At 48.3% G+C, this 10762-nt stretch overlaps 5 protein-coding genes across 5 annotated transcripts; 3 read left to right on the top strand and 2 right to left on the bottom strand.

Annotated features, from left to right (window-relative positions):
* The first annotated feature begins 209 nt into the window (after nt 1-209).
* Nucleotides 210-972, top strand: ANOM_009931 (putative progesterone binding protein). The gene is made up of 3 exons (XM_015555187.1): nt 210-494; nt 589-684; nt 739-972. The coding sequence occupies exons 1-3, from the start codon at nt 404-406 to the stop codon at nt 915-917; spliced, it is 366 nt and encodes a 121-aa protein (XP_015402653.1). The 5' UTR covers nt 210-403; the 3' UTR covers nt 918-972.
* Nucleotides 973-1152: 180 nt separating this feature from the next.
* On the bottom strand, nt 1153-3337 carry ANOM_009932 (mRNA-binding ribosome biosynthesis protein NOP4; the record flags this gene model as incomplete). The annotated part of the gene is made up of 3 exons (XM_015555188.1): nt 1153-1487; nt 1550-3154; nt 3199-3337. The coding sequence occupies 3 exons, from the start codon at nt 3335-3337 to the stop codon at nt 1153-1155; spliced, it is 2079 nt and encodes a 692-aa protein (XP_015402654.1).
* A 214-nt stretch (nt 3338-3551) lies between these two features.
* On the top strand, nt 3552-4583 carry ANOM_009933 (DNA repair protein RAD10; the record flags this gene model as incomplete). The annotated part of the gene is made up of 1 exon (XM_015555189.1): nt 3552-4583. One exon carries the CDS (start codon nt 3552-3554, stop codon nt 4581-4583), a length of 1032 nt encoding a protein of 343 aa, XP_015402658.1.
* A 943-nt stretch (nt 4584-5526) lies between these two features.
* Nucleotides 5527-7702, top strand: ANOM_009934 (uncharacterized protein; the record flags this gene model as incomplete). Its single annotated transcript, XM_015555190.1, has 4 exons — nt 5527-6175; nt 6246-6595; nt 6642-6766; nt 6829-7702. 4 exons carry the CDS (start codon nt 5527-5529, stop codon nt 7700-7702), a joined length of 1998 nt encoding a protein of 665 aa, XP_015402657.1.
* Nucleotides 7703-8741: 1039 nt separating this feature from the next.
* On the bottom strand, nt 8742-10357 carry ANOM_009935 (putative longevity-assurance protein (LAC1); the record flags this gene model as incomplete). The annotated part of the gene is made up of 4 exons (XM_015555191.1): nt 8742-9397; nt 9452-9739; nt 9797-10107; nt 10240-10357. The coding sequence occupies 4 exons, from the start codon at nt 10355-10357 to the stop codon at nt 8798-8800; spliced, it is 1317 nt and encodes a 438-aa protein (XP_015402651.1). The 3' UTR covers nt 8742-8797.
* Between the last annotated feature and the right edge of the window lie 405 nt (nt 10358-10762).

Here is a 10762-nt window from a genome sequence, read left to right on the forward strand (position 1 = left end):
CGACATTTCCAGTGACATTTCCTTTTTTTTATTTAAAAAAAAAGCATTGAACATGCATATCAATGAAGTAACCAATCTATTGCCGAACTCTATTTTGAACCTGATGGATAGCAGTATGTATAAAACCCATCTTGTCAGCCAATAGCATTGGTCGCAATTTGGCAAGAAGGATTACGAACTATCATGAACATAATCCAAATTAAATCACGTCAAAAACGGTCAGACCCACGGTTGTGTCGGTGTTTTTGCATTTAATGAAATTTCCCCCCGCCTGACAGCCCCGCGTTGTGCCGGCCCGAACACTATTGACTTCGCGACACCGAAAAACATATTAACGGCTTCTAATCCCTTTGCAACTTTGATTGAAAGATAGGAATTTGTCTTCAAATCAAATCGTGCCAATATGTCTGAACGTTTCACCCCCAAGGTTCCTGTTCAGCTCGATCCCCCCAAGGATGATCCGATTACTGTGGAGGAATTATCAAAGTGCGACGGTACGTATTCACTCCAAACGATGCCGAGTACCTCAAAATTCTATCTACACTCTCGCTGGGTTAATAAGCTGACCGAGAGCAATCACACCGCTAGGTACGGATCCCAATCGTCCGACTTGGGTAGCCATCAAGGGTATCGTTTTCGATGTATCCAAAAACTCAGCTTATGGCCCGGAAGGTTCATATCGCGGTAGGTCATCTCCGTCCTCCAGCAGTCAGGAAATACTCTGACAAGCTGTTGCAGTCTTTGCCGGAAAAGATCCTTCTCGAGCTCTGGCCTGTTCCTCTCTGAAGCCAGAGGACTGTAGACCTGATTGGTACGATCTCGAAGATAAGGAAAAGACGGTTTTAGATGAATGGTTCACGTTCTTCAGCAAGAGATATAATATTGTTGGAAAGGTGAAAGACGCTACAAACTACTGATGTCAAAGGCAAGCGAGGAAGTCGCAAGCGGGCAGTGCGGAATCAGTTATCATTACACCTTGACATAGGTACTATACCCATGGGATTTGAGCTATTTTCATTTCAGATGTTGATGGAGCATCACAGATGCTTTCCGCTTCTTTCAAGGTAAACCATGTCTAAAACTGGAAACACGAGTAATTATAAATCAAATGCTGTGAACAAAATCAATCACATATAACTTTTGAGCCCCCAACTACGCCTTTCCCTTGCGAGTCCTCCGTTGCATTCTTTTCTTTGCGATGATACGATTGCGTTTGGCAATCTTGTTCTGTTCTTCCGCATCTGCTCCATCCTGCCCTTGATCACTATTGCTCTCGGAGCGCTTTCGTTTATTGCCCTTCGGTGGTGTTTGATTCTGGGAGTCGCCAATCTTAGAAGAGTCCCCGTTTTTCTGACTTCCTTTCTTGGAATTGCGCATCCTTTCTTGTTGCTCTTGACGGCGTTTGACAACATTCGCGTTTTCAAGAGCAAACTCGACAATGAGTCGTTTTTTCTTGTCCTTAGCATCTTCAGAGCCGGTTGCGGGGGCTTCGACAGCGTGGCAGTTAAGCCACCTGAGTGCCATCAACGCATGTCGGTGGGTAAAATACTCGACAAAACCATAACCTCGCTTCTTCCGGCGCCACTGTTCTTCTCCTCGACCTTACTTCCATCTCGTCCTTCGAAAACGATCTTAGCCTGTCTCACAACCCCAAGGCCTTTCTTTTTTCTGAGCTGCTCAGCTTCCTTCATCTCTTCCGAAGCACGCTGTAGCTCATCCTTGGACAGGGGCTGGCGCAAGCCAGCAGAGACATCCTGGGCGAAACCAACAACGGCTTGTCGAGCGAGTTGCTTTAGATCCTTCGATGTAACATGGCGGGGGACGTTTCGAACGGACAGTCGTGTCAAACTAAGGTGGAGCGTTGGGTTCTTCTTGATAAAATTTTGTCGCTGTTTGAAGCTGTCCTCCCTCATCTTAATCTCAGACGGTGAGAGCTTCTTGTACAGAGGGGAGTCCGAAGGGATAGTTCCTTCAGACAGAAGATACAGACGACGCTTGTCAGTATCACGAACAAGGCGCCGTGAAACACCTTCCTCTGCGAGTTGCGTAGCTCGCGATTTACTCACAGCACGGGAAACTTGCAGTACTCGGCCATCTAAGGTATAACGCCCAGTTGGATCGGCATTCTCATTCTGAAGGACGGAATGTTTGATTGCAATGGAACCCTTTTTGGCTTTTTCCTTCTCTGGGGCAATAGTATCTTGTTGTTTTGGAGCATCGCGCACACACGCCGCTGCATCCTCAGCCTTCCAGAAGCAAACAAAGCCTGTACCGCGAGGGCGTTCAGTTTCTGGGTCGACAACGATGCGTGCATAACGCAAGGGTCCGAACTGAGTAAAATGTTCGTAGAGCGTCTCATCTGTACAGGTAAATGGTAGATTCCGAATAAAGACGGTGGCGGCGGTTCTTTCATCCTCTTTCTCTTCCTCTTCCTCTTCCTCCTCTTCCTCCTCGTCTTCATCTTCGTCACTCTGATCGATGTCATCCATATCTTCGTCATCGGGGAGGTCTTCATCATCCTCAACATTAGATTCGGCCTCGGCGTCGTCTGCCATCTCAGCGTCGCTTGACTCTTCTTCCTCTGCATTACCCTTTTCTTGGCTATCTTGTTGTGTATTCTCCCAGACAGCCTTGTCCACGGCCCAATCAACAGCCAAAGTTCTCCCATCTACCTCCTTTCCATTGACAGCTTCCAGTGCCTTCTCGGCGTTCTTCTTTCCTCTCAGAACCACAAAGCCGAATCCCGCAAGTTTGTTTCCCTTCTTTGGGAGATTAACATGTTTAATTTTTCCGTAACTTCTGAAGTGGACCGCAAGGTCATCCGGTTCCTTGATGCTCCAAGGCAGGTTGCGAACAATCAGTTTGGGCGGCTGAGTGGTAGCCCTCTCTTGCTCTCTCTGTTTTTTAGCCTCAAGCGCAGCGGATGACGGTACACTCTTCCCGGCATTCTCATCGATTGTACGGTGACGGGGCTGGGCGTAGTCGACTTTAATCTTTTTCTCATCGAAAACGGATCCATTAAATTCTTCCAGAGCGGCTTTCGCGTCGTCAACATCAGCAAAAGTCACGAAACCATATCCCTTGGACTTCTTTGTCTCCGAATCATTGACGACCAAAGCGTGTTTGATAACGTAGGACTGCGAAAAATGTTCCGCTAACTTCTCGGTCGTCGCAGAGGCGGGCAGAGATCGAACGAACAAAGTTCTTCTAGCTTGTTGGAGGCCGATTCTTCCTTGACTGTGTCATTTTTCGCGGTGTCCATGGCAGCTTCCACCTCCTCTGAGTTCCCTCTGCCTTCCGGGAGGGTTTTATGGCTAGTCTCGTCCCTTCCAGCCATTACTGCAATCTGAATTGCTCTTCTCTTTTTCTTTTTTGCTTTGCATCAAAATCAGCGGCAGAAAAATTCCCGGCGATGTTTTTGAAGATAAAAGTGGGTCTAGGCGGTGAAGAGAGCTCGGCTCGCGATTAGATAGTGATTGGGTCAACTGAGCCCTGGAGATATGCTAGTAGTGCCGCTTTTGAAGTTCCGCCTTGATCACCGTCCAGACATCATGACCAATGGGTACAGCGAAAGTACCGGGGTTGACTCTCCTTCAAATGTAGAGGGCAGTGCTACCCCCAGGTCCGAGGTCGCTGCATCTAGACAAATACCCACAGTACCTGTGCCGTCCAAAGTCCAGCAGCCAAAGCCGCAGGTCCTTGCAAGCAGAAGCACCCCTTCAGCTATCCTTGTGTCGACGAGACAAAAGGGCAACCCAATACTGAATCATATCAAGCTCCTGCCCTGGGAATATGCCGATATCCCCGCTGACTACGTGGTTGGGGCCACTACCTGTGCTCTCTTTCTGTCGTTGAAATATCACCGCTTACATCCTGAATACATCTATTCTCGCATCCGACTCCTCGCAGGGAAGTATCTGCTTCGTATTCTCTTGATTATGGTAGACATCCCAAACCATGAAGATAGTTTGAAGGAATTATCCAAGACCTCAATCATCAACAACCTCACCCTGACCCTTTGTTGGTCCGCTCCTGAAGCTGCGCACTACCTAGAATTATTCAAGTCCTCCGAAAACTCCCAGCCAACTGCAATCCGCACCCAGCAAGCACAGTCGTATAAGGAGTCACTTGTTGAGTTTGTTACGACTCCCAGAAGCATTAACAAGTCCGACGCGGCAAGTCTCATCTCCACATTTGGAAGTCTGCAAAATGCTATCAACGCGCAGCCAGAACAGATCAGCGCTGTACCCGGCTGGGGTGAGAAGAAAGTTCGACAATGGTGTAATGCGGTGAGAGAAGATTTCAGGGTGGAAGCATCGAGAAAACTAGTGGCGCCTGCAAACTTAGATAGTCAAAACAATGACGAGTCGACGAGTCGAAACAGCAGGGTGTCAATTTCAATGGATGCACATCATGAGGATGAAGAAGAATTCTTAGCAGCAGAAGCAGAAGCAGAAGGCGCGTATGTGGCATCTCAGGGAGACCTCCCTGAACGTGCCCATCCGGACGAAGCTACTCAGGAGGAAAGAATGAGTGATGGTATAATGACAGCTTTGGCAAAACTTAGAGAAAGCGGCAGATAAATTTACTGGCTTCCAATACATAAAGTCAAACTACTTATGCTGTATACACATCTAGATGAATACATTCGCGCCAAGTGAATCGATGCCGAGTATAAATAAGCGGGCTAGATTCAAAAGTAGTGGATACTGTGTTTGTGGCCAATTGATAAGCGGAAGAGGTCAAAGGGATGCCGGGTGGATGAGGCGCCACATAACAAAGCAGCTCTTTAAACTATGTTTTGTCCCTACTGCTGCGGTTGATAAGCTACACAATACTATGTTGTCCTTTCTGTGGGACCTTTTCTTTGTGGGGTTGACCGGAGAATGGTTATAGTCCAACTGAGCCTCTTCGTCTCCACATTGTATTTTATCGTCAGCAGTCATTAGAATGGCTCACTAAACCAGTCACACCCCTTGAGCTCGAATACCAGACTTTGAAGTGGGTGAGAGCTGATTTCCCCATGGGGAGCTGCGGAACTGATTCCTTCGCCATGTGGAGCTTATTTCTTAGACTAAGGTCAAGCAATACGGCGCTGGACGGGGCATGATGATCCCTAGCTATCACGACTTCCAAGCATATAAATCGCGAAAAAAAAGATTCTTTTTCTTGTATCAACATGGCACCCAACCTAGGGCTCCGATTCCCACGGGGATTGCAGAACCACAGACGCTGCTGAGTCAGACGCAAGGATGAATCACGTGTGGAGACGGTGGGGCAACGCACCGAAAGGGGAAATCGGGGAGACGGCCAACATTGGAAGTTTTGGTTCTAACACGACACTCTTGATATGCACCAGGAATCCGATGCCGCCTTAGTGATCTCAGTGTGGCATGAAGGTTTCTTACTTATCCGATTCACGAGCGGCGTTCCCCACCGGCAAGCTGTTCTCCACTCAACTGCTTCCAGCACACGGCTTGAGCTGTGCCATCCAACTTTAGCCGGCCGAGCCTAGATCATGAGACGATGGGGGAGGACGGTGCTAAGGATGTTGGGCCCGGAATAAAGCCCGATGTCAACTCTCAAGATTCAAATGTTTCTAGTTCAGCGGGCCAATACGCACTTCAGCCTGCTAGTAATCAAGCGAGCAATGGGGCAGGGTCGTCCAAGAACAACCAATCCCCCAGGACGGGCCCGCAAGCCTCCCAGTCCAGAAACTTCGAGTTCGTGCTAGTTACGGATAATGAGTCTCGGCGTCAGGTACGCCGTCATGCTATGCGTCAATATATGCATCAGCGGCGCTTGGACAGCATTGCCCGCCTAGGGGCATCTCGTATACCTGTTGGTGGTTGGACCACCCGTCCTCCCTCCGATACCCATGTATCAGACACCTCTTCCCGCGTGGAAGAGGTGCAAGAGGAGACTTATGCAAATGTCAAGGCAGAATCTCCGACTAAGACCGAAGATCAAAATAACACCGAACATATTAGAAGACCCTCACGGTTGCTGATACCAAAACTGCACAAGGTTAAACGTGAAGAGGAGACTTCTCCTCCGATTGCTGAACTCGCGACATCTGACCCTCGCGCGTCTCCTGGGGAAGGAGGCAGGCGAGATCCCTTTAGCTGCTACCCGATCTCGGTTAGCCATGTGGATCATGAACTGATCCAGCACTGTAAGTCCCGATCCTCTCACACCCTGAGTTTGCCTATAGAATTGGTAGGAGTTGAGAGTGGTGTAAGCAGCGGATGTCCAGGCTCTCTTAGGGGTTCTATTCTATGATATGGTTGGGGGCTTACAATTTCAAGTTGTGGTGACTTATCCGTCCATGATGTATAAATTCGCCGAGTCCATTGCGAACAATCCATTGATGGAGATATTCCGACAATTCGCATTACATGATGAACTTCCTTTTCAAGCTATGCTTGCCATTGCCTCCAAGCATCGTGCGGGTGTGGAAGGAAAGGCGGAATCTGTCCAGAGTCTCACCCACAAAATGCGAGCGCTGCGACTAATGAATGAGCGTATCCAAGCAGACTCGATGGGTCATCATGATGGGACTATATACGCTGTTGCTACTATGGCAGTTATCGAGGTAGGTCGTATCCTTGCTTGTTTATTCAACCGCTGACACCATGGAGAAATGGTCGAAAGATGCCTCAATAGAACGGATGCACTTCAGGGGCTTATCGTCAATGATCAGAAATCGAGGAGGGATGCAAGGAATGCGAGCCTCGAGCCCTTTCCTGGAGAAAGTCTTATACTGGTAATCTTGACAGCAGCGTTGATCCTCTGTTTCCATGTAGCCATCGACTAACTTCCGTGTAGGGTTGACTTCAGTTGCGCTCCAAAGGCGATATATGGTACTTCGCTGCCTTGGTCTGGAACCTTACCGGACAGTCCTCCCGCTGGACTTGATTTTGTCGACGCCGACATTCATTTTGCTATCCCCCATCATTTCGCAACAGAAGAAGGTGCAGAAAGCCTCTGTGACCAACTCCGGGCATGTGAGGATTTCTTAAGATTTTTTCGCCGCCTTCATGAACTGGAATACACTGCACTTGAGTCACCTTCTATCATGGTATCTAGCAATGCCGGTCACCGCAACAAGCGCTTTGGCCCCGGCACTCAGTTATATTCGATCCTCACTATGCTCCCAGACTACGACCATGGGATCCGCGATGTGCGGTTCATTGACGAATTCACATGCATGTCATGTCTCTTCTTCCTCGCTGTTGCGTTATACGATTGCTACTCAACATCCTCCAACTTCGACCGGTACCTTGACTGGCTGGACCTGGAGATAAAAAGGCTCAATCCTTATACGAACCCCAGTATTACCTCTGTATTATGGCTTTTCCTCAACAACGGTGGCTATTCAAACGGCCATGCTGGCGATGCAGGAGAGAGATGCTGGATCGTCTCCCGAATGATCCGCATCGCCAAACGTCTGGAATGGAAACGCCACGGGACAAGCTGGGACCGTCTCCGACAAGTTTTGATAGATTTTATTCTAACACAGCAAGAATGCGCCCTTGGAACAGATCAAGTCAATGAAGAAGCCCTCGCGGCTCGACAGCAGAAGCGCCGGCGATCGGCTGAATACTTTTGGAGTGAGGACGAAATGCGCGAAGATATTCTGGACTTTGATCTCAGATCTTTCACCCCATATTCAGAGACAAATGTACCAATCCTTACATGACTAGCAGACCTGAATGTAGTGTTTTGCTATACGGTCAATTCATGATACTAATGATGATTACGAGTATGATGACGGTAACGGATATCATGAGCAAAGAAAACTTGCCTTGCATTAGGGTCTTTTTGGTTCATCCTTTCTTCATTGCGAGCTACATGGGCATTGGATATTCTCCTTTTATAACTTTATTCAACATCAACTCTTCAAAATGACACGTTCACACACCTTGAAATAGTTATATATATATATATATAGCTTAATCTATGGACAGTGGTGTGGGGTCAGAGCATAAGGGGAAGAATTAGTCTCTGAGATTAGTTGAAACCTTGTGATAGCTTTACTCAACCTACTACTCAATTAATCATCCCTTGCCACCGACCCAAAAAGCAAGGGTGTCTGAAGTAGTTACTAGTCAGCGTTTATGAAGCAAGGGTGGGTGGAGTAACCGATCTATATACATTCCGCAACCTTGGAACTAGAACGGACTACTAGTGTAAAAACGCTTCTAGTAATCAATAATCCTGAAAAGCTACCCTAATCAACGCTACGGAAATTACTCGGCATAATGTGCAAACAGGGCCAGTATGTCTTCTTGGGTTTGACGTCCGTAAAAATGACGAGACTCATCCGCATGGGGTCTGTGAATCTATAATACATCCGGCCGTACATACACATTCATGTCATATCGTGATAATCAGTTCAAATCACTTGGTGGGTATTGGATTGCACTCTAACCATTAATAATAAAGAAAGCCTCCACGGATTCGAGATCAGACTTCCAAGCATCATCCGTGGAATAAACATAATTCAATAACATGCCGGCAAGGGTAAATGTAAATAAAGTCCAGGAAACGCAACTCATAAACGGTCCATCCTCGTTCGCGCCTCGTTATACGATCACCCCAATCCATGGTATCAAATGTAAAAATAGAAACTTGCTGATGAAAGCCCGGAGTGGGCATGTGGTGGGTTAGTGGAAAACGTGTCTGTGTTCTCTCTTTTTCTCAAAGCTGGCTAAGTCGTTTATATCTGCATCGCTGCATATCAATTGCATGATAACGTTAAAAAGAAAAAAAGCGGATTTGAAATATGGCGCATCTAGGTCGGCTTGTCGCATCCGATTCTGCCTAGTAGTGCCTTGCGATCGCTCTGCTCGCCGAGCCGAACCCGCCCACGTGCGCGAGGGCGTACGGCAGATGATCCATTCGATCGACGCCATTCGGCGTTGGTGGCATCAGCACTTGTTGCACTTCCACTGGGGCCATCCTTGCTCGATATTGTCGTCTCCACCTCTTCATCCTCGTCGTCACTGCGCGAGTCCTCTGCGTTTCCAGTACGGAGAACACCCACCGCCACGCGGATGACCATCGCGAACCAGATGATGGACAGCACCTGAAGGAATAGCAGGAGGGATAGAAAGATCCACTTGATGGTGCGGTTCATGCAGATAGGGCCATCGATATTCAAGAATGGGTAGAAAAGATGGGTCAGTTGATCGGGGTACCCATTGTTCGAGATCATTTCGGCTGTCGTTCCGGAATAACAGCCGTACGACATCCTCGCGGGAACCTCCTTAAAGATGGACCAGCACAGCAGGGGGTACAATATATGACGCGTGATCAGCCATGTGACCATGAAAACAACGAAGGCAACGTTGCAAGCCAGCTCGTAACCAAAGTACTTCAGTATCTTTGCCGTCTACCCATGTAGTCAGTATACGGGATCTTTGAAAAGATATCGATTGGGACCTACCGGCAACAAGAGATCCACGATATCCATCAGGCACAAAACCACATTAGAGACGTTGTAGAAGCCGTATATATAGGCGGAGGTTAAGAGAGTGCTGGTGATGATGTGATGAGTGAACATTTGATAGTGGTCTTTTCTCCGCTCCTCGACGTTGATGACAAAAATCTGCTGCATCCAGAATGAAAGCTGCGCCAGGAGATACCACTTGAGCGAGCCTGAGACGCCGCGAGCAGGCCACTCATCCCAGATGGCGGCATAATTCATCCAATGGTTGGAGTTCGACCAAATGTACTACAGACCGACAGTCAGTGTCCGGAGCAGCCACACAATTGGGAGAATTGTACGAACCATGCCGAAAGTCCAGAAGGACGCGTAGTACAGCCACATCCAGCCTTGTTCGGCAAACCGAACTGAAGCTTTCCGTTTCAGACCTGCATGCATCGCAATTGGTCGAAGAATCCAGTCAATTACAATGGCCCGGATGGCCGTGAAGGCGATCGCGGAACTAGCGACAAAGTAAATATCATCCCATCCTTGAACGTAGAGGCCTTGAGAAGGTTGGTAGTAGGATAGTTGGAAGAACGGAGCGGTATAAGGTCTGAGAGAAGGGTAGAGATGGTGAACGGCCAATAGCATGGAAAGGATTGTCAATGAAATTCCTGGACATCAATCGAGCGTTAGCAAAGACAATGCCACTGTTTGTTCTCATCTCTCGGAGCCCACGCATCGAATTCACAGTCGAAGGAGCAAGCATGCCGAACAAAGGAGGGATTCGAATCATTCATGCGTACCGATTTGGTTGTCAACCACCCATTCCCGGAACGTGGTTTCTTTCACGGCAGGGCGGTGGCCCGTGGAAACACAGGCATTGAGCTCTGTGACCGATTGAGACGGCGCTTCTTTGGTCATGACGAGAAGTCTCGAGTGTTGGAGGATCAAGGATCCTAGGATGCCTAGCACGAACGATAACTGCTCTGCACCAATGGCGGAACCAACAAAGAGGAAATTGGAAAGGACAGGGTAGAGAAGCGGGCGAGAGTGGTTCCCGACCACTGTTACGTTGCGGTTAAGCAGCAGTTACTTGCACCCGCGGTTCCGCTGCGGGTACCTCTTTTTGTTGGGTTTGGCCGGGCGAGAATGCCTGGAGTCTCAGGCAGATCAAGGGACGGGACCGTGTGCCAGACCGGTCGGGAATCACCACCCAAGGGTCGAAATATGTCTATATATAGACCGATATTCAGAAGGAAAGGTGAATCAACTTCTCGGTTTCAAGACCGAAGAGAGATGAAATAGAGAGGAACCCCTAAAGGATAA

The sequence above is a fragment of the Aspergillus nomiae genome (assembly GCF_001204775.2).
Source record: "Aspergillus nomiae NRRL 13137 chromosome Unknown contig00415, whole genome shotgun sequence".
Classification (NCBI taxonomy): domain Eukaryota; kingdom Fungi; phylum Ascomycota; class Eurotiomycetes; order Eurotiales; family Aspergillaceae; genus Aspergillus; species Aspergillus nomiae.